Source organism: Narcine bancroftii, chromosome 4 (assembly GCF_036971445.1).
Source record: "Narcine bancroftii isolate sNarBan1 chromosome 4, sNarBan1.hap1, whole genome shotgun sequence".
Classification (NCBI taxonomy): Eukaryota; Metazoa; Chordata; class Chondrichthyes; order Torpediniformes; family Narcinidae; genus Narcine; species Narcine bancroftii.
The window spans coordinates 39,959,985-39,983,954 of NC_091472.1; the positions used below are offsets into that span (position 1 = coordinate 39,959,985).

At 39.4% G+C, this 23,970-nt stretch overlaps 1 protein-coding gene and 1 long non-coding RNA gene across 5 annotated transcripts in view; one reads left to right on the forward strand and one right to left on the reverse strand.

Moving 5' to 3' along the window:
- The window catches only part of LOC138760481 (uncharacterized), a 163,564-nt gene extending 159,325 nt beyond the window's left edge, over positions 1 to 4,239 (reverse strand). Inside the window, exons 1-3 of the long non-coding RNA XR_011355646.1 lie at positions 4,078 to 4,239; positions 802 to 855; positions 67 to 249 (exon numbers count right to left, since the gene is read on the reverse strand). This is a non-coding gene — a long non-coding RNA (uncharacterized lncRNA). The remainder of the gene's footprint in view (positions 1 to 66; positions 250 to 801; positions 856 to 4,077) is intronic.
- The window catches only part of LOC138760479 (protein kinase C epsilon type), a 680,128-nt gene that overhangs the window by 616,692 nt on the left and 39,466 nt on the right, over positions 1 to 23,970 (forward strand). For all 4 annotated transcript variants that reach the window (XM_069931096.1, XM_069931095.1, XM_069931097.1 and 1 more), the window contains 2 exons: positions 21,768 to 21,906; positions 22,496 to 22,684. In XM_069931096.1, the coding sequence (XP_069787197.1) occupies positions 21,768 to 21,906; positions 22,496 to 22,684 (328 nt within the window). The remainder of the gene's footprint in view (positions 1 to 21,767; positions 21,907 to 22,495; positions 22,685 to 23,970) is intronic.

Consider the following 23,970-nt stretch of genomic DNA (forward strand, 5'->3'; position numbering starts at 1 on the left):
ATGTCATTGCAGTTATATGGCTTATCCTGTTGCCCTTTGCTATTTTTGAGTTTACCAGTATCTCACCTGCAGTTCATGACAATGGAAAAATATCACCATTAGGACCCCTCCTCATTTCATTCCCATGGCATTTTGGAATTGATCTCATCGAGGCATGTAGATTTATGGACTCTTATGCATTCCATGCCAACTGAGATCTCCCCTTTCTCAACATGGGCATGCACCCGACTTCTTCCACTTCCTTGTTCCCTGGTAAATACAAAGGAGAAGTACTCATTCACCCACATCCCCTGCCTCCACAAACAGATTAATCTTTCACTTCCTACAGGTGCCCATTTTTTTTCTTGGACACACTCCTTCTGATACATTTAAAGATTATAAAAATCAAAAAAGAGCAGATACTAGAAATGTAAAATATAAACAGGAGCCTGAAGGGTATTTGACTTGAAGAGCTCTGTTGTCTTACCTTGGATACAGTCTAACCTTCTGAGTGTTTCGACCATTTTCTGTTCACTGAGAGAATGTCTTGGTCTCCCTAACCTTGATTGCCAATATCCCTCTTTGCTCTCCTAATTCCTTTCCCAAATTCTCTCATCCTGGGATAATCAAAATATTTTTGACATCAAACTTCCTCGACCTGGTTTTCTGTTAGGTGCTTTAAGGGATTTTTTTTAATACTGCCAGAAACATGCACACCCTTGAAAGCTTGTGGCTGTTGTGCCTGTCATAATGGCCCTAATGTATAAAAAACAAAAGGATAAATACATTCTGAAGACCTCTGTCAAAAAGATTCGATCTTACCTGAAAGAGGATTTCAATTGGATCGACAAAATAAGAATTAATTGTAATAAAAGTCTGTAAAAAAAACAGGAGATCATTGTTGACATTTTTGTGCAGATAGCCATCACATTTGATCCATCTGGAATATTCAGGTTTCATACTGCTTGACACCAATTCTTCAGTGTTTCAGCAGATGGTTTTATCTTTTTTGGTATTTTTATGCAGTTGATACTGATGCTAACTCTTTCAGCCCAGTGCAGTCTTTGCCATATATTCTATTTCTGGTATTTTCCAACTATATGTTAGTACACTAAGTACTTTAATTTCACCAGGACATTGTCTGCAATGGAGCAATTCAGTTAATGAGGAGAGGTTAGAGAGACTAGGTCTGCAAGAGGGCACATGGCTGAGGTGTACAAGATTATGAAGGGTACAGATAGGGTAGACTGCAAGAAACTCCCCCTTATCAGAGGACATCGAGTCAGGGTAAGAATTTAGAGAGATTTAAAAGGGATTTAAGGACAATTCCCACAGAGAATGCACTGCTGGTTAGATTGAGGGGAGCAGAGTTTGTGACATGATTTAAGAAGTGTAGAGATGAGCACTTAAGTTGCCTGGGCATAGAAGGCTGCAGGTCAAGAGCTGGAAAATGGGAATAACACAAATGGGTGGCTACTTCTCGGTGTGAATGTGGTGAGCCCAGAGGCCTCTTTTCATACTGAGTTGTTCTATGGTGGCTGGAAATTTAACAGGCAAAGATTTGTGTGCAAAATAATCACTTAGTAGATGTTTTTAAACATTTAGTCACTTTAAAAAAAACGATAACAAATTAGATAGAGACAAAGGGAGAATTTGTCAAACACTGCAAACCTTCTGAAAAGATTGATATGGCACAGCTGTTTTGGCCAAGTTACCCGGTATTCAAAAGCATTTTTTTCCAATGATAGTTTGTTGCTGTTTCACCCTGTTCAAACCAGAGCAGTTAAGAGCACATGTAACAACAAGCAAAACTGAAGACATCTCTCTTAATTAAAATTATTCCCTGAGTATAAGGATTGGATTAATAACATTTTACACAAAATTGATGTTTAAGGAATTAATGGGAGCAAGGGGGTTCCCTCTCTTTGGATAAGCATCTTGGTGATGACACATGGATTGGGAAAATTCTTGTTCAGGTGAAAGTGAAATAAGCCCTTGTCTAGGATGAATTTGACAGAATGAAACCTCAATTATGATCAGGTATGTGCCAGTTCAGTTTGAGGACAGGATCTGCAGATGTGGTTTTATGCCACATATACTCAAACTGAACCTGTTTACTCTGTCTTCACTTGCAGAATGGTAACAAGATTATGAATGCGTCATTATAATGCAAGTAGATTTTCTGTAGATTTGTTTACTGCGCTTTGATCTGTTTTCTCTGATCATTTTCCTGTGTTGGCATGTCCCAAAAGATGCAAAAATTTGAAGTGATTAAAAAAAAATGTTTTCTTGTGTAATTTCAAATCTTTAACATCCTCATTGGGTTTAGGTGTCCTGGCTTAAAATATTAGACATAGAACAGTACAACACAGGAACAGGTCCTTTGGCTCATATGTTGGTGCCGAACATAATGTTCAAGTCAAACGCAAACTTAGTTGTTTGCATGTGATAGATATCCCTTCATTCACTTCATCTTCATGTGTGTCTCTCTGGAAACATCTTAAACCCCACTATTGTATCTGCTTCCATTACCACTTCTAACAGTCCATTCCAGACCTACTCCCTGTGTATAAAACTTCCCCACATAGCTCCTTTAAACGCTCCACCCCACCTTAAACACATGCCTTTTTTGCCCTCTTAAGAAAATTCTGATTGTCTACTCTATCAATACCTTTTATGATTTTATAAACTTCTATCAGGTTGCCTCTCAGCCTCCTTCACTCCAGAGAAAACAAATGAGGTTTGTCCAGCCTCTCTCCACAGCTGACACCCTCTCATCCAAGCAGCATTCTGGTAAATATCTTCTGTGACCTTTCCAAAGCTTCCATATCCTTCCTGTCATGGGGGGACCAGAATTGCACAATATTTCAAGTGTTGCAATGAAGGCAAGTATACCGTACATCTTTACTGCCCAATCTCTTTGTGTGGCCACTGTTGAGGCACTTTGGAGCTCAACCCACTGATTTCAATGCATATCAATATTTTTAAGAATCCCACCATTAACCATACACTTTCCCCTTCCAATTGACTTATCTGCCATGACTCTGCTCATTTATGTAGGCGGTCTATGTATAATTTGCTCATTGTCCATATTATCCACAACTCCACCAATCTTTGCACCATCTGCAAATTTACTGAACCATCCACCTACCTTTTTTATCCAAGTCATTTACATATACCATGAATAACACAGCTCCAAAAGCTGATCTACGCAGAACACCACTGGTCACAGATCTCCAGTCAGAATATCACCCTTCCACCATTACTAACTGTCTCTGTGGACGAGCAAAAGCATGGGAACCATGCTAAAACTATCAGTTCAACAGGAATCCCATGCATTGTATCTTCTGGATCAACCTACAATGAGGAATCTTGAAAAATGCCTCACTAAGGTCCATATAGACAACATCCACAGCCTTGTCAACCTTCTTGGTAAGCTCCTCAAAAATCTAAGATTCATTAGACATGATCTACCATGTACAAAACCGCGAGTGTTGACTACTCCTCTCCAACATTTTTCCTACCACTGATGTGAGACTAACTGGCTAATTATTACCTGAATTATCCCCATTCCCCTTCTTGAACAAAAATACATTAGCTTCTCTCAAGTCCTCCAGCACCTCACCTGTTGCCAATGGGGATGAACATTTTAGTCAAGGCCTTTGCAATCTTCTCCCATTCCTCTTTCAATATGCTGGGATACATCCCATCAAGTCCTGGGTATCTATCCTCCATGTGTCCTTGGTGAATACCAATGCAAAGTACTCATTTAGTGCCTTCTCCACCCCCTCTAACTCCAAACATAAGTTATAGAATAAACCTAAATAGAAATTGGAGACATCACCTCAAAATTTAGGGGAGTAGATTTAGGATGGAGATGAAAAGGAACTGTTTTTCCAAAACTCGAATGAATCTATGAAATTTTCTGCCTAAGAAAGCAATAAAGGCTACCTCTTTAAATATATTTAAGGCACAGTAAAATAGATATCTTCCAAATAGGGGAATCAAGAGTGATGGGAAAAGGGCAATTAAGTGAAGGTGGGTCTATGGCCACATCAGACATGATTTTATTGAATGTCACATCAGGTAATGGCTTACCCTACTCCTATATTTTATGAATTTTCTCTTTTGTCTTTTCATTCATCATCCTTTTGTTTGTAATGTATTATAAAAAGCCTCGGCATTCTGTTCACTAAGGACATTTCATGGCCAATTTTGGTCTTTTAATGCCCCTCTTGAGCTCTTCTGCGCAGTCATTTTCTTTCAGGGCATTGCTAATTGTGACTTCATAAACCTTACTTATGCCTCCTTCATGACTAAAGTCACAACCTCATTATCCAAGGTTCCCTTACCTGGCCATTCCTGTCCTTCCTCCTCACTGGTCTTGGTCTTCAATTAGCTGGTCCATAAGCAACTCTTTCAGAGATCCAGAGGAATTTCTTCACCCAGAATGTGGTAAATCTGTGGAATTTGTTGTCACAGGCGGTTGTGGAGTCCAAGTCATTGGGTGTACTTAAGGCAGAGAATGATCAGCCAAGGCATTAAAGGTTATGGGGAGAAACCCAGGCAGTGGAGGTGAGTGGGAAAATGGATCAGCTCATGGTGAAATGGCGGGGCAGACTCATTGGGCTGAATAGCCTATTTCTGCTCCTGTGTCTTATGAGGTTATGTCAGTCATGGACTTGCCCAGAAACGTTTGCTCCTAATGAACTCACTTTAGCTCGTGCCTAATCATGTTATGTTTGTTCTCCCCCAGTTTAGCACTTAAACACAAGGTCCAAGCTTGTCCTTATAGTTATCTTGAAACTTAATACATGATGATCACTCATCCCAAACTGATCTCCCACTGAAACTATGCTCTGAAGTTGGACTCTTCCTGAAGTCCAGTGGCAGAGGTCTCTCTACATGAACTGAGATCTTCCAGCATTTATAATAGGAATACTACCCCACTGAACATATGATTGGCCCAGCACAGAGGGAGTAATTGTGATGGAGATAACCATGTTTCAGATCATTTATAGTTTCTGAAATAGTACACTTAATTTAAATCAAATTATATATTACTTCTGTGTTTCAAATAGTTTCAATATTCTGTGTTTTAAATTTTTAAGCAGTTTAACCTTTTCATTTATTATCATTTTCAATTTGAGAAAGATCAATTTTTCTTTGAATGTTTGTGAAGACAAACAGAGAAATTCAAAGCATTTTGATTGTTTTGACAGCTAGCTAGCTTCGCTTGCTGACAAAGTCTCACTAGTCAGGAAATGCTTTGCATATAAAAGTTGCTATTGCAAATGATGACCAGCATGAGAAACAATATTTGGCTGCAATGTTTCTTGTGAGTTTGAGACGGGTAGAATCCAATTTGTAATCTGCATCTCTGACCATTGCTGTGTGAAGGAAGCAGAATGTGGGGAAACTGAATTTGCCCAGTCAGAGCCATCTCATTGGGTGGATTTGGCTGACATTGACTTTACTGTGCACAAGGGGACAAGTGATGTTGAAAGAGTATGATTAGCAAAGTAGAGGAAGATTGTAATGGATGATGACCAAGGTTCATCTAGTACATTTCTTCAGTAAGTTTCTGAACTGTTATAATGATGGAAATATGAACACATTTAAAGCAGGTTGATTGTGTTGATTTGAGTTGATCTCATCATATAATTCCAAAACCTGAACCTGAATATTTGTAAGGCAACCTAGCTAACCTGCAGTGAAAATTCATTGGATTCAGTAGGGTAGCAAAGTGGACTATAGTGGTATAAATCGAATCACATCATTCATTGTGTTTGATCTAATTAATTTTCACGCATAAATTAGCCAATTTCAACAGCATAAATGTTCTATCGTTCTTCTTAACTGCCTGTTCCCTTTCTGCTGCACTCTTTGATATAGAACTTAGCAAAGTGAATCAACATAGATGGCAAATAACACTTAAAGTGGGAACATGTTTTAGACTATTTAATGCACATCAATAAAATTGCATCTGAAAGTCAAATTTTCATAATTTTTTTATTAGAAAATTGTTAATGACAGTATATGAAAAAATGTGTAATTCTCTTATTCTTCATTAAAAGTAAATCTTCATACTTTCCCTCCTCAACCCACCAGACCCACAAATCTAATCACTCCTCCCTAATTTGTTTTTCTCTCACAATTCAGACTCCATCTCAAGATTTATTAGGGCATAACAGTGCAAGGAAAGAAATAATTAAAGGACCATAGATTTAAAAACTCACTGCAGACTGACTCCACAATGTTCTTGACAAAAAACTTGAAGGAAGTAAATATATTAATGTTAGTTATTATTCAGCTGTGCTTTCTTTCATTTTACTTTAAATTCAAAATTATAGGCAGATTTCCTCATTAAAGGAAAATCTCATTCAACATAAATGCCACATTAATGTAAAACAACTTTACAATTGCAATTAGGACCTTGAAGACAGTGCAAGCATTTTGAGTTGGCATCCATTCTGTTCACTCTCAGCCCACAGACCAACTAGTGCATTGACTGATAAGTTGCTCTTGGTTTCCAACAGTGCTATTCAGTAAGAGGCATTCAACAGAGGCATGGGAGATAAAGATCTCTGTGGTTTTTCACTCTCCTCATGGGGAGGCTCTTGACCTCAGCTTTGTGCTTACTGGAGAGTAGCATGGCTGACATCAGTAACTGGACAAGTTGGGACTTAACCTGCTTCCAGTCACTGTCTGTTATATTCATTTGTACTCCAATTCACTGCAAAACCTCCCATTGAGATTTGGTTTTCGAGAAAGCTTCAGATTAATCTATCTTAGCACACTATGAAATAAGCCTATTCAACATATGAAATGTTTGACGTTACCATTGAGTGAGTCTTCAAGTGTGAATTTTCATGGGAGTTCCCCGACTCGTCTATTGCAAGCCTGGTGGCAAAGCAAGTGTAATATTGGGTTTTTAAAAAAGTTGTTGGAATATAAGTTTAAGTTAGCAGGGAGTGAAACAGAATGGATCTGCATCTGGAAGTCTGCTGAACTGAAGGTGAATCAAGAAAAGTCAAAAATGAACCTGAAAGTAAATATTAAGCTTGCCTTCTGCATTGACCAGGATCCATCTGCTGGAAGATTGTGCATGGCTCCATCATCCCTCTCATTCACAATAACCCCCTGACCCACTCAATTTTTCCAGCATCAACAACAAACCGACAGGTTGTTACTATAGATCAGGTTGTAATGACACAATCAGACCCAACCTGTGTAGTTTAAACTTTATCCAGGCAGTAAATACAGAAACACAGAAATATTGATGGAACTCAGCAGGTCTCTGAGTTAAAGATATATAAGCAATGTTTTGGGCCTGAGCCCTTCTTCAAGGTATGAGTAAAGAGCAGGTAGGCACCTGAATTAAAAGACTGAGGAAAAAGAAAGAAAGAGCAGGGGGAGAAGCAACACAGACAACAGACAAAAGGTGTTAATTAGACAAAGAGGGACAGGAGAGGAAAGATGAGAATTAATCAGGGCAGGGAGTGGTTCTGTGAATGTAGACCTGGAGGAAAGGAGACAGAGGGATAGATGGGGAGGAGGATAGCTGAAGGAAACTGGAGAAGTCAATGTTAATGCATTCCAGACAGAATATAAGGTGTTGTTTGTCCAATTTGCAGATGGTCGCAGACTGCCAGTGCATGAGACCATGAACAGACATAACGGCATGGGAATAATGTGGGGAATTAAAATAGTTTGTCACCTGGGAAATCTCTACTGTTGGTGCAGACAGAGTCGAGGTGCTCAATGAAGTAAGATCCCTGATTGCGTCCAGTCTTTCCAATGTAGAGGAGACGGAAGCTTTTAAAAAGAGTTTTGGCAGCCTGTTCCATAATGCTGTTCACAAGTGTGACACTAGATTCTAGACCCTGCTTGGTTCTTCCACTTCCCACTCATTTTAGCCAAGAAATGGTAAGATCGACACCAGTCTCCTAACTGTAGATTTGGTGGAAATAGCTTCCTGTTTTCCCTTTGAAAAGCTTTAGCTTCGTAATTGCATAATATATTTTTATTAGAAGTGTATGAACTATAGTTCATTTAAAATATTCTGAATCAGAGCAGAAATTATGTTTATTTTGAAATTCTTCAGGAAACCCAACCTCTTTAGACAAATACATTTAATGTTATTTTGACTTTGCCCTATTACCGCTAATTGTATTAAATGCAAGTTTCATCTTCAAGTTTGTAAAGAAAATCTAAGTCATAGACTTACATATTGTACATGTGAATGTTTCCCATGCTTATACAATAAGCAGTAACTATGCACACAGAATAATCACTGAGCCTTCCCTTGGAGAGTCAGCAACATTTTCTGTATGGTTTGCAAACAATGGGTTTGCTGGGGTGTAGTACAATAGGAAAGCAAAGGCCAAGAGTTCATGATCCTTTGAAGCTGATAATCAGACATGAATAACCGTTTAACCAAAAGTCATGACAAAAATTATGTAGATTGTCTGAACTATTCAACTTGGAGAGCTCTTCACTACTTATCAAGGGCACGATAACTGATTTTCGCTTCTTGAGCATGCGGAAACAATCAGTGAGCATTCTCAGTCTCGTTCACTGCAAGAAAGAGTACATATTTGGATATTTGAATAAAAGTAGCTGTCCATGATCAAACTCACAGGACCTTTCAGGACTTGGAGTCACAAGAGACTGCAGATGCCAGAATCGGGAGCAGAAAACAGGTTGGCAAGACACAAGGGGCAGCTTGCGAGCTCCAGCCGCACCCTCATCTTCCCTGCTTTCTATAGGCTATCTGTCCTTTATACTTTCAGTCCTAATGCAAGGCTTGACCCAAAATGTCGATTATCCCTTTGCCTCCACAAATGCTGCCTGACCCTTTGAGTTCAACCAGCAATTTGCTTTTTGTGTCAGACTCAGCTTATTAATGAGGTATTGGCCAGTTGAGCTCAGTGCCTGAGTGTCATTTTCAATGTTACATTTCAAAGAAATGTCCAGAGAGATCTAGCGGTGTTAAAGCATAGAACAGAATTAAAACTCTAATCACATTATCAATTTAACTGAATGAATGAATGTAATATTCTAGATAGCTACAGATGATGTTGCCAGTATAGACTTTCTGAAACAGCTGCTGTTTTGTCCTATTGCTGTCATCAACTATCAGATCATAATATTATCTTAATTTTTAAGTGAATATTAATTTTTAAAGGATGTTGAATCTGCTTCCACCATCCTTACAGACAATATACTCCAGATCCAGAAATCACTGAGTGTAAATTAAATGTTCTCCTTCCCTTGCTTTTTCATTACAAATTACTTTAAATGTGTTGTTTGGTCACTGATCCTCCTGTCATTGAAATCAGTTTCACCCTGATTAAATCTCCCAAAATTCTCTGTAAAGTTTAAATCTATTTAATCTGTCCTTTAATGTATTCTGTAACATAAATATTCCCAGCCTCTTTGGTCTGGTCAGTTAAAGTGAAACTCCTCATTTGTGGCACCATTCTACCAACTGTTTTCTGCAAGAAATCTTTGCTTAAGTATGATGTCCTGAATCACATCCAGGAATCATCTAAGAATATTTCGGTATTTTATTAACATTAATAATTATTATAAACTCGGTATCCCATGTTCAACAGCTGATCCTACTTTCTTCTTTTTTTCTTCTTCTTTGGCTTGGCTTCGTGGACGAAGATTTATGGAGGGGGTAAATGTCCACGTTAGCTGCAGGCTCGTTTGTGGCTGACAAAGTCCGATGCGGGACAGGCAGACCCAGTTGCAGCGGTTGCAGGGGAAAATTGGTGGGTTGGGGTTGGGTGTTGGGTTTTTCCTCCTTTGTCTTTTGTCAGTGAGGTGGGCTCTGCGGTCTTCTTCAAAGGAGGTTGCTGCCCGCCGAACTGTGAGGCGCCAAGATGCACGGTTTGAGGCGATATCAGCCCACTGGCAGTGGTCAATGTGGCAGGCACCAAGAGATTTCTTTAGGCAGTCCTTGTACCTCTTCTTTGGTGCACCTCTGTCACGGTGGCCAGTGGAGAGCTCGCCATATAGCATGATCTTGGGAATGCGATGGTCCTCCATTCTGGAGACGTGACCCACCCAGCGCAGCTGGATCTTCAGCAGCGTGGACTCGATGCTGTCGGCCTCTGCCATCTTGAGTACTTCGACGTTTGGGATGAAGGCGCTCCAATGAATGTTGAGGATGGAGCGGAGACAACGCTGGTGGAAGCGTTCTAGGAGCCGTAGGTGATGCCGGTAGAGGACCCATGATTCGGAGCCGAACAGGAGTGTGGGTATGACAACGGCTCTGTATACGCTTATCTTTGTGAGGTTTTTCAGTTGGTTGTTTTTCCAGACTCTTTTGTGTAGTCTTCCAAAGGCGCTATTTGCCTTGGCGAGTCTGTTGTCTATCTCGTTGTCGATCCTTACATCTAATGAAATGGTGCAGCCGAGATAGGTAAACTGGTTGACCATTTTGAGTTTTGTGTGCCCGATGGAGATGTGGGGGGCTGGTAGTCATGGTGGGGAGCTGGCTGATGGAGGGCCTCAGTTTTCTTCAGGCTGACTTCCAGGCCAAACATTTTGGCAGTTTCCGCAAAACTGGACGAGAAATCAGACTGTTCAAACTACAGGGGAATCACGCTGCTCTCCATTGCAGGCAAAATCTTCACTAGGATTCTCCTAAATAGAATAATACCTAGTGTCGCCGAGAATATTCTCCCAGAATCACAGTGCAGCTTTCGCGCAAACAGAGGAACTACTGACATGGTCTTTGCCCTCAGACAGCTCCAAGAAAAGTGCAGAGAACAAAACAAAGGACTCTACATCACCTTTGTTGACCTCACCAAAGCCTTCGACACCGTGAGCAGGAAAGGGCTTTGGCAAATACTAGAGCACATCGGATGCCCCCCAAAGTTCCTCAACATGGTTATCCAACTGCACGAAAACCAACAAGGTCCGGTCAGATACAGCAATGAGCTCTCTGAACCCTTCTCCATTAACAATGGCGTGAAGCAAGGCTGTGTTCTCGCACCAACCCTCTTTTCAATCTTCTTCAGCATGATGCTGAACCAAGCCATGAAAGTCCTCAACAATGAAGACGCTGTTTACATCCGGTACCGCACGGATGGCAGTCTCTTCAATCTGAGGCGCCTGCAAGCTCACACCAAGACACAAGAGAAACTTGTCCGTGAACTACTCTTTGCAGACGATGCCGCTTTAGTTGCCCATTCAGAGCCAGCTCTTCAGCGCTTGACGTCCTGTTACTTTCTTAAACCATCAATGTAAACCATCAATTCTTCCTGATTCTCCAGCAAATCCTGATTTTTCTTTAAAACTGTTATTTTGTACATTTACATACTACATTTTTGCCATTTTTCCTCCCAAAATATATCATTTCACACTTTTATATCCTACCTTGGTTTTGTGCTTCCAAAATGCAGCACTTCACACTTGTCCACATTAAATTCCATCTGCCATTTTTCAGCCCATATTTCCAGCTGGTCCAAATCCCCCTGCAAGTTTTGAAAACTTACCACACTATTCACAACACCTCCAATCTTCCATCATCCTCTATCATCTGCAAACTTGCTGATCCAATTTATCACATTATCATCCAGATCATTGATATAGATGACAAACTACAAAGGATCCTGCCTGAGGGCACACCACTAGTCACAGGCCTCCAGGCAGAGAGGCAATCATCCAGCACCGCTTTCTGGCTTCTCCAGTATATCAATGTTGAATCCTGTTTACTACCCCATCATGAATACCGAGCGACTGAACCTTCCTGACTAACCTCCCATGTGGGGGCTTGTCAAAGGCTTTACTGAAGTCCACGTAGACAACATCCATAGCCTTTCCTTTATCAACTTTCCTGATAATCTCAATAAACTCTTTAAGTTTTGTTAAACACGATCTACCACACACAAAACTTATCCCTAATCAGTCCCTGACTATCCAAATACATGTATAACTGATCTCTTATGACACCTTCCAATAACTTATCTACTACTGATGTCAGGCTCTCCGGCCTACAATTTACTGGGTTATTTTTGGTGCCTTTTTTAAACAACAGAACCCTCCAATCCTTCGCCACCTCACCTGTTGCTCAAAACACTTTAAATATATCTGCCAGAGCCCCTTCAATTTTTGCACTTGCCTCCCTCAAGGTCCAAGGGAATACCTTGTCAGACCCTAAGGATTTATTCACCTTTATTTGCTTTAAGACAGCAAGTAACTCCTCCTTTTTAATCTGTATAGGCTCATGACTTTATTATTTGTTTGCTTCACTTCCCAAGACTACGTGCCAGTTTCCTGAGTAAATACAGATGCAAAAAAAAACAATTTAAGATTTCCTCAATTACTTTTATCTCCATACATAGCTGAATCTTCAAGAAGACATATTTTGTCCCTTACTATCCTTTTGCTGTTAATATATCTGTAGAAGGCTTTCAGATTTCCCTTCACTTTGTGTGACAAAGCAACCTCATGTCTTCTTTTAGCCTTCCTGATTTCCTGCATTTTTTTATCGTCCCTCATTCTCTCCTTGCTGCCAATACCTGCTATACACCTCTCCCTTCTTCTTAACCAGATCCCCAATATCTCTGGAAATCCAAAGTTCTTTGTGCCTGTTAACTTTGTCTTTAATCCTGACAGAAACATGCAAACTCTCAAAATTTCACCTTTGAAAGCCTTCCACTTACCAAGCATTTCCTTATCATAAAACAACCTTGCCAAATCCACACTCCCTGGATCCTTTCTCATTTCCTCAAAATTGTCCTTTCTCCAATTTAGAATCTCATTTCAAGGACGGACCTGTCCTTATCCATATTTATCTTGAAAATAATGGCATTATAATCACTGGACCTAAAGTGTTCCCATATACATGCTTCTCTCTCCTCTTGTGCCTCTCGTTGACTAATAAGAGATGTAGTATTGCATTATCTCTAGTTGCTACCTTTATATATTGATTTAGAAAAAAAAATCCTCAACAGATTTGACAAACTCTAAGCCATCTAACCCTTTTACAGTATGGGAAACCTGGTCAATATGTGAAAAGTTAAAATCACCTCATATCACAAATTTCTCTTTCCTGCAGCTGTCTGCTATTCCCCAATTCTCACTGACTATTGGGTGGTCTATGTGACCATTAATGTGATCATTTATTTCCAATTTCTCAGTTCCACCCATGTAAACAAGCTGTCCTGTCCTGTCTGAGCTCAGCTACAATATTTTCCAAGATGAGCAAAGCTACTTCTCCCCCATCATCCCTCCTATCGTGTCTGAAACAACTGAACCTCAGAACATTGAGCTCCCAGTCTTTCCCCTCCTGTAGCCAAGTTTAATGAAAACTTTACAGAATAGTTAAAAATTCAGCATCAGATCATAAATATCCCATAGAAACATGGAAGTTAACACGACAAAGAAAGTCCCAGCAGTTGATGATATGTATTGCTCATACAATCCAAAGCTAATCCTCTGTCCTGTTCCCAAGACATGGAACTTTCTCTGCAGTTAATGCGCATTGCTTTTCTGTCAAAAATGTAATAATACATGACTCAATTTTTAACCATGGCAAAACATCTCTATTTTACGGATAAGTTTTGCCAGAACTCACAAAGGTTCATGATTTTACCAAGAATGAAAAACTTACATTATAAGGAGATATGAAGGAATAGAAATGGTAATTTAACAAACCCCTGATCAAAAATGCTGGTTAATTCATTCTAAGTAACATGACATTATTTCTGTGATACTCTACCCCTTTGATATAAGAATAACAATGGAACATGAGGACACGTAGATAAAAAGCCCTGATTCAGACGTTTGTTGTGTTTTGTCTGTCAAACTAGTGTTGCTTACAGCTACGATCCATTGTACTCTTTGATTCTCCCAGTCCCAGGCCAGATTTCCTTCTGTCAACATTTGGCACAAGCTTTAAGATTTTATATTGTGATTGAAAGATTCCACAGATGCAGTAGATGGAAGTATTTTTTTACATTCGGTAACAATCCAGCTTCTTAATTACGTAGAATGAATTGGCTTACTGATCCATGCTGCTGCAATCGCCCCACATGAGTATTCTTCCATCTCTCTTCACCTAACCCTGTCAGCTTCTCATTCCTCTTTTTGTTTGAGAGCTGAAAATGTCCTGCAATTATTCCTCAATATTTAAAATATTTAATTTGTGGCTCACTTGAATATTACTTTATAGAACCATAGAATATCACAGCACAAAAACAAACCCTTCAGCCAAGCTATTATTCTGCAAGTCCCACTGACCTGCACCCAGTCTGTAGCCCTCCAAACCCTTCCCATGCATCTGTCCAAATTCTTCTTATACTGTGTGTTAAAGTTAAGCCCACATTCACCACTTCAACTGGCAGCTAGTTCCACAATGCCCCCTCTGTCTGCATGAAGAGGTTTCCCCCCCAGTGTTCCCCCTCAATTTTTCCCCTTTCACCCTTAACCCATTGAATCTCACCTACCCTCAGTGGAAAAAGTCTACCTGCATTTACTCTGTCTACACCCCTGATAATATTAAATACATCTATCAAATCCTCCCTCATTCTTCTGTGGTCCTAACTTGTTTAACCTTCCCAGAAAATTAGTTCCAGAAAAGTGGGAAACACCCTAGTAAATCTCCTTTTAATCTTATTTATATCTTTCCTGTAATTCGGTGACCAAAACTGTACACAATACTACAAATTACGCAAATTTTCAAGAAGAGTTGATCTTTTAATTCTCTACTCATGCCATTGAAAGAGTTCCCACTTCCCATTTGAATAGCAGATAAATGTGCATTATGCAGTACCAGGCTGCAGAGATCAGATACATTCTTGTGCCTCTGCTAAGAGAGATCTTTGTGCTTGGCAGTGGCACTACAAACAAAAATAGATTTTACAGAAAAAAACTGTAGCAGTTTGTCTATTCCCAAGCACCATTAGGTGATCTTCATTTGAATAGTGAATGTATGGAATGTTGAACAATGTCCCAAATAAAGCAGAAAAGGCTAAAAGCGATCAGCAGGTAAAATAGCATGATCTGATACTGTTACTAATTATCTAAAATTACATGATATGTTTGCCTTGACTTAATCTCTAAATTCAAGCATCATAGAACATAGAACACCACAATACATAGGCCCTCTGGGCCTCTATGTTGTGCCGGCCCATATCTTCTTTCTTCTTTGGCTTGGCTTCGCGGACGAAGATTTATGGAGGGGTAAAGTCCACGTCAGCTGCAGGCTCGTTTGTGGCTGACAAAGTCCGATGCGGGACAGGCAGACACGGTTGCAGTGGTTGCAAGGGAAAATTGGTTGGTTGGGGTTGGGTGTTGGGTTTTTCCTCCTTTGTCTTTTGACAGTGAGGTAGGCTCTGTGGTCTTCTTCAAAGGAGGTTGCTGCCCGCCGAACTGTGAGGCGCCAAGATGCACGGTTTGAGGCGATATCAGCCCACTGGCGGTGGTCAATGTGGCAGGCACCAAGAGATTTCTTTAGGCAGTCCTTGTACCTCTTCTTTGGTGCACCTCTGTCACGGTGGCCAGTGGTGAGCTCGCCATATAACACGATCTTGGGAAGGCGATGGTCCTCCATTCTGGAGACGTGACCTACTCGGACCATATATACCTTTAAAAAAACACCCTACCCCATAACCCTCATCCATGTGCCTGTCTAAGAGTCTCTTAAATGCCCCTAATGCTTCAGCCTCCACCACCATCCCCGACAAGACATTCCAGGCACTCACAACCCTCTGTGTAAAAAACTTTCCCTGATGTCCCCCCTAAACTTCCCTCTCTTCACTTTGTACATATGTCCTCTGGTGTTTGCTATTCCTGCCCTGGGAAATAGGTGCTGGCTTTCATATAGACCTCTATCAAGTCTCCTCCCATCCTTCTACACTCCAGAAAGAAATGTTTCAGTTCCATTAATCTTGCCTCATAAGACTTATTTTCCAATCCAGGCAACATCCTAGTAAATCTCTCTGCACCCTCTCCATGGCTTCCATATCCTTCCTATAATGAGATGACCAGAACTGAACACGATACTCTAAGTGTGATCTTACCAGAGGTTTCGAGAGATGCAACATGACCACTCTTTTCCTGAACTCAATCCCCCTATTAATGAAGCCCAACATCCCTTGGACCTTCTTAACAATCCTATCAACCTGTGCAGTGACCTAGAAGGATGTATGGATTTAAACCCCAAGGTCCCTCTGTTCATCCATACTCTTAGGTAACTGACCATTAATCCTGTACTCAGCCTTCTGGATTGTCTTTCCAAAATGCATCACCTCACACTTATCTGGATTGAACTCCATCTGCCACTTCTCTGCCCAAGTCTGCATCCTGTCTATATCCTCTTGTAACCTTCGACAACCTTCAGCTCCATCCACAACTCTCCAACCTTCATGTCATCTGCAAACTTACTGACCCATTTGCCTCTTCATCCAGGTCATTTATAAAAATCACAAAGAGCAGTGGTCCCAGAACAAATCCTTGCAGTACTCCACTACTCACCGACCTCCAGGCAGAATACTTTCCTTCCATTACTACTCTCTGCTTTCTTCCTGCAAGCCAATTTATTATCCACACAGCCAAGGTTCCACTGATCCCGTGCCTCATGACTTTCTGGATGAGTTTCTCATGGGAGACCTTGACAAATGCCTTGCTAAACTCAATCTAGACCACATCCACTGCCGTACCCTCATCAATTTATTTACATTTGCCATTATCCAATCCTGCAGCCAACTTTCCAAATGTCTTGCCTTCCTCTAACCTATGCCATCCTCTTCCCATCACCCATATTATTTCTATCTACCATAAAAGGTTTCCAACACCTTTCCTTAGTAACAGTCCTATAAATATACATGTTAGGCCTCTTCTACCACATATGACACTTTGATATTCAAGTGTGAGTTAGGATATTAGGACCTGGAAATCTTCTTGTAAGCTGGTACAGGCCTACTACTCAGCCCCTCTGCAATATGTTAGATTTGCATATTATTGCAGCTCCAAAGGAGGCCATTCAAGTACCCAAGTCTATGCTGGCTCATGTGAATGCATTCCTATTCATCCCATTCCTTTGCATTTTTCCAAGTCTTGGTTGAGCATATTGTCCATTGGACTTTAAAATTGCATCAACACCAAAAATAAATTGCCAAGGAAACTTGCCATTTAAGGAAACATTTCAGTATCATTTTAGCTGGAAAGGTATATCATTGAGGGATCTATATTGGAGAGTGAATTGAAGTCCACTGTTTAACACTGGCTGCAAAATTGAAAATAATTTCCACCTCATCCAAATGGCAATTCATTATAAGAATCCCTTCTGGGGGAAACTGAACCAAGTGCAAGATTTGGGACTAAGTCTCAAAGTGAATTTATGACAATAGAGAGAATCAGACCATTTATTTTCAAGTTAAATTATACATTGCTGGAGTTAGGCTCACCTAATGTACTTCAGAGCACCATTGATGTCATTGACGAGGGCAGCTGGGTTAGCAATAGTGGTCAGCACAACGCTGTTACAGTGCCAAAGATCAGGAGCGGGGTTTAAATTCTGAGCTGCTATAAGGAGTTTTTATGTTCTTCCTGTGGCTGCTTGGGTTTTCCCCAGGGGTTTCAGTTTCCTCCCACTGTTCAAAACGTACCAGGGATTGTCAATTGGGCGTAATTGGGTGGCACAGGCTCTTGGGCCAAAAGGGCCTGTTACCTAGCTGTATGTCTAAATTTAATAATAATAACATTTAAATTTAACCTGCCCATTTTTACTTCCTCTTGACAGCTGGAGAGGAAACCATGTCACTGTAATTGTGATTCCATTTGCAGAATCTCAGCTGAGTTGAGAACCACATTTCTATTAGCTAGGATGCACTTAGTTATCATGGTAATTAAGCATGGTAATTTTCATTATCCTGAATTCGTGATTCAACCTACCCTTCAGTTTCCTCCGACATCAGTATGAAAGATATAAAAGCACGGAAAAAAAGAGAGAAAATTGCAATATCAAGCAGACAGAAATACCTCAGTGGACTGAGTTGGATATTTATAAGTAGTGTGATTGATTTCATGCATGTTTAAAAGTCAGTTGAAGAACTGATAATTTAATACTAACTGATATTACATGATAGATTCAAATGTTGTTCGGTTTAATAAGAACATTTGTAGGTTCACCTCCACCTACCCTGCCTTAATTCCTTTACAATGTAGAAATATATCTAACCTGGTCAGAAATATATTTATGAGGTCACCTCCACTGCTTCAATGGGCAGCAAATTCCTCAGATTCACCACCCTCTAGAAAAAAACACTTCATCTCTGTCCAAAATCTACTACCCTGAATCTTGAGGCTATGCCCCCTAGTTCTGGTCTCCCCTACCAATGGAAACAACTCATCTACCTTAACCTTATCTATACCTTTCATAATTTTATATGTTTGTATAAGATCCCCTCTCAATTTTCTAAATTCCTGCCAGTACAGTCGCAGATGACTCAATCTCTCCTCATAGGCTAACGCCCTCATCTCTTGAATCAACCTGGTGAAACTCCTCTGCACCGCATCCAAAGCCAGTAGGTCCTTCCTCAAGCATGGAGACAAGAACTGCAAGCAGTACATTTGATGCAGTCTCGACAGTACTTTGTACAGTTGCAGCATAACCTCCCTGCTCTTAAATTCAATCCCTCTAGCGATGAAGGCCAATATTCCATTTGCCTTCTTGACAGCCTGCTACACCTGCAAACCAATCTTTTGGAATTTGTGCACAAGCACTCCCAAGTCCCTCTGCACATTAGCATGATCTAGACATAAACTATTCAAATTAGCTGATATTTACATCAGGCGATGGATTTTGCAGTCATTTCACTTGCATACTTCTCATATGAAAAAGAAAAGCAATATTAGATTGAGAATGAGATTGTACATGTTTTAAAATTCATCTTAAATATCAGAGTGATTTTGGTGATTATTGAAACATCGCTGTTTTTTAAAAAAAAATTCACTGATAATATAAGGCGGTATATGTCAGTTAATTACCGAAGATTCGTGCCATTCCATATATTTCAATCGTGAGTCTTTTGACAAGCTACCATTGCACGGCAGCTTATCAAGGATCAAAGTATCTCAGTCGTGTTACTAGCTGTTGTATATGTGATCAATGCAAGTCACTACATGAATTGTAATTTAATAATGATAAAGCATTTTGAGCCTTTGCCATTACAGAAAAAGGAAGACTATTGTTTTTTTCACATAAATTCCACCAGAGCAAATTTTATTCTGAACCTCAAATTTTGGGGTAGTTATATTTTAGACTTCACCTTTGAATTTCTAAGACTTTTTTTTCTATTCTTCCTAGCTGGTACGTATGGCAGGAAGATGGGAGGTTTTTCATTTGAAATTAGATAAATATCATGGGAAGCATCCACACATTCCATGAAGCTTTCCATGGATCCATCTTAGTAAGATGTTTCTGAAGGAATGGATACAAATTATTAATTTCCCTTGGCAAAGTTTAAATTTAGACACCAGTTAGTCTCTCTGCTTGTAAATAATACAACACGTGTATTTGTTTTCTCTAATTACATTCCAATATTTTTACTTCTATCCTGAAACACCATTTTTTCTGGGTGTAGTTCACAATAATTCATAAATGTAAGGTTAATTTCAATAAGTGTGAATTTCAAACAATGAAATGCAATGCTTCAAATGTAGTGGATGACAGGAGGCTAAATTTGGCACTGTGTTGCTTATACAGTTAAATCCCATTCTAAAAGAAATTTATTGCAGGTAGCTTGGATTTCCTTTTGCTTCAAGCAATGAGCCAGTTTAATGTACCATATATGGTCAAACGATAGTTATGGGCCTGATTACAATTATTGGAGATATTTTTTAGTAAAATGGGTCCAATACTATTCCCCCAATAGAAACAAGTGTAATGACTAGGAGGGCATCAGCCTCATTTTTACCAGGTGCTTCTATGCTCTGTGATGGAATATTTTTGGGAGATAAATTGGGAAAAGTAGAGAAGGTTACATACACACATTTTAAAACCGATCTTATTTGAAATACTGAAGAATTCATATTCAGTGACTACAGAAACTATGAAGAATGCTATGGAGATTTCACAAGTGGCTGTTAATTGAAGTAAATGAATGGACTATTGTCTTTAAAAGCCACAGCAAGAGACAGGCCATCTCCTAATACCTCTTTACAGAAAGATCATTGAGAGGATATTGTTTACCTAAAACAACAGATAAACCTGGAGAAGCTCAGGGGTTTTTGCAAGTGAGAGAGAGAAGGACATGCTGCCTGGCAGTTTGAGCCTCAGGGAGAGAGAGAGAGAGATAGAAGGGAGTCTTGGACTTTGTGTGTGACACAGAAAGCTGTAACAAACCAGGAGAAGTTTGTTGGAACTGAAACAGAAACTCCAGAGTGGCGGATGGCTGGAAGTCCTATCTGTCTGATGTTTTTCTTGGAATAAGAGGAACAGAAAGGTAGCCTGAAAGAAAGAGGTTATCATTTGGAGAACCCTAATGGGGCAAGTTTCATCAGCAAGACATTGAGGTGACTAATGGTGGTACCTCAGTTGTGGAAATCCTGGACCACACATCTCTCTCTGCAAACCTACAAGAACCTTCTTGAGTGGTATCCATTTACCTTTTGAGCACCAATGCCTGGTGAACTTTATACATGTTAAGTTCTGTGCACAGTATAAGAATTGCCTGCAACCAGTGAACTTGGAAGAATGAGAAGTGAGATTGAACTGTGAACATGACATACACAGGCGCTTAGAATTAGAAGGGAGTTAAGTTAGGTTTGTTAAGTTAATAGTGATAAGTTAACGTTTGATCTGTTTTCATGTTTAAAGATAATTAAAAACAACTTTTGTTTAAGTAACTATTTGTCATGTTGAATATCTATTGCTGCTGGGTTTTGGGGTCCTCTGAGCTCGTGGGGTGGGTGGGTTTGGGGGGAGGAGTTGATAAGAACATGTAGAAAATAAAATAGGCATCTGGTGGATCATGCATAGAACACAAAGAATTAGCTTGTAGGTATAGCAAATAATTGGGAAGGCAAATGGAATGTTGATCTTTATTGCAAGGGGCATAGAATATAAAAGTTGTGTAGTTTTGATGCAATTTAAAGGACACTGGTGAGACCTGGTTTACAGTTTGGCAAATTGCACTTGTATTGGAGGCAATGCAGGAAAGCTTACTTGGTTGTTTCTTTGAATTAAGAGCTTGATATGGAAAGAAAGGTTGAGCAAGTTAAGCTATTTGGAGTTTAAATTAAGAGGTTTAATGCTGAGAGAATGTTTCTCCTTATGGGAGTCTCTTGAGCTAGTGGCCACAGTTTAAGAATAAAGGCTTGCTCATGTAAGATGGAGATATTTCTTCCCTGAGTAGATCATGATTCTTTGGAATTTTCTGCTCAGAGAGCAATGGGAAGAGAGTGAGAAAGTGATGTGATGTTCAGTCACAATCTTATTGAATAGGAAAGTAGGTCAATTGTTCCTGGGATCTTTTATGTCCACCTCAGAGAGGATATAGCACTGTTTAATTTCTCATCCAACACATGGCACTCTGGATATTCCCTTAATACTGCATTATAGTGTCAATCTAGGTTTGTATATTCTGGTTTCTCAAACAGGATTTGAATGTACAGCTTGTAAAACAGAAGCAAGAATGCTATCAACTGAGACAAGACTGAATACTGTAAACCATATTCACATCAGTAGCCTAAGTATCCAATGAGACCTGTCAAATTGAAATGGCATATGAATTGTAATTAATAGTTTCTTCATTACCTTGCAGAGATCTGAAACTGGACAATATCTTACTGGATGCTGAGGGGCACTGCAAGTTGGCTGATTTTGGCATGTGCAAAGAAGGCATTCTGAATGGCATCACAACCACAACTTTCTGTGGCACACCTGATTATATTGCTCCAGAGGTATGTTCGATATCCCGCCTGTGTTCTACATGTGCTCATATATGTGCTCAATTGTGTTAAATTTGATCCCACTGTGAGTAAATGATGTTTTACAAATATTTTTACATTTAGCTATTCAAAAGTTCAAATTTTAATCTTTCTGTAGGATATTAGATGTTGACAGAGAGAATGATTAAAAACGTGTTTGTGTGTATGTGTGTGTTTCTTTTGTAATCAAATTATCCAACCATCTATTTCAACAGAATGGGAAATATGAGATGATCTTTAATGGTGTCTTCTGCCAATTTGGTGCCTCTATTCAAATAAATTTAAGCATAATGATTTGGAATTGTTCATTCACTTTGTATGTTATATATACTGTATATCTTTATTTATTCATGGGTTAAAGATGGGTTGAGTTCTTTATGAAGCTGCAAATTATGTCCATCTGGGAAAATTCATCAGAAATATTCGAAGCTTTAAATATAAATGTTTTGAATGAAGGAAGTATTTAAAAGATAAACATTAACAAAGTCATTGTCTAAAACAAGTAATGAATAGCTTCAGGGTATAGTACATTCATTTCATGTCTGTTTGCCTTGCTAAATAGATCCTACAGGAATTAGAGTATGGCCCATCAGTGGATTGGTGGGCTTTGGGAGTCCTGATGTATGAGATGATGGCTGGACAGCCGCCGTTCGAAGCTGACAATGAAGATGACCTTTTTGAATCCATTTTGCATGATGATGTGCTGTACCCAGTCTGGCTAAGTAAGGAAGCAGTCAGCATTCTGAAAGCGGTGGGTTCCTCATACCCTCTTACTGCCCCTCAACTTTCCCCCATGGACTTGGCTTTGATATAGTTGTAATTAAAACTGGATTTATTAACTTTGAGTATTTAGCAATGAGAGTTGAAACACAGTTCATAATGCCACAGATAGGACAGGAGGGCTTGGGATAAGTTGTGGGAAAGGACAGACTGTTTTCTGATGTGTATATGTTTGTACTGGGTATTTATAATCGTTGAATTTTTTTTCTTGTCTGGTTTCACACAGAAGAAAAGTCTGTTCTTTGAAACCTATCAACTTTTACAAACATTATCCATCTTTCTTACCAGCTGGTGCTCAAAATTTTATATTTTGTTCAGCTGTTTAGGTTATTGGGCATATTTGATGTTATGGGGCTTGTTCACCTGTGAACACTAACCTTGAAACTCGATAATTTAACAATTTAATTTGGCCATTGGTGTTCATTGTAGTTTTCACTCTGTATCTTATAAAAACTGAGGAATAATATGTACTTGAGGGAGAACAATACCCAAGGGAGGAGTGAGATTGATCTAAGATAAAGCAAGAAAAGAAAGCAGGAGCTAAAATGACACCTCGTTGGTGGATTTTGGAGTAATGTTTAAGGTAAAATTCAATAGATGCCTTATTATTTTTAAACAAATAGAAACACATGACAATGACATGTTTGAAAATGAAGTGCTAAAACTATTTTATATCTTCTTCCTGGCTTCATGTTAAGTATGTGAAAAAAAACCATGAACCCTTGGCTTTATTCATCTGAAGATTCCACCTGGTTCTGAGACTGTCAGTATTACTTGAGCTTTCTGGACATCAATTGGCAGTTTTCAGAAGTTCAGTTAGTTTATTATCAAATCAAATTCACAAATTTGTTTATTTACAAATACAGATTTGAAAATAGAATATTTTAAAAATGTTGCCTCATATTTCTTCGATTCTAAACACCTTATTTTTGTGCATTAGGGCCCATCCTCTTCAATACTTCCCCTATGTACATGTGTTCAACCAAATTACTTAATTATGATAAAAAGCAGGATCTCTCTCATGCTAAATTTTAACCTTCCATTAACCAGATATCAATAGATGGGAGCTACCTCAACCTAAGATCAGCTGGTGAACATTGGTCATCCTGACTCCTGTATCTCAGCAGGCTCATCAGCACCAGACTTAACAACTAAAAATATACTTTTAAAATTTCATCAGGCTTTTGTTCTTTTTTTTTTAACAACTGTTCCTGGAAATTTTCTGTACTTCGCAGCTAAAGCACAAACTAGGGCTTA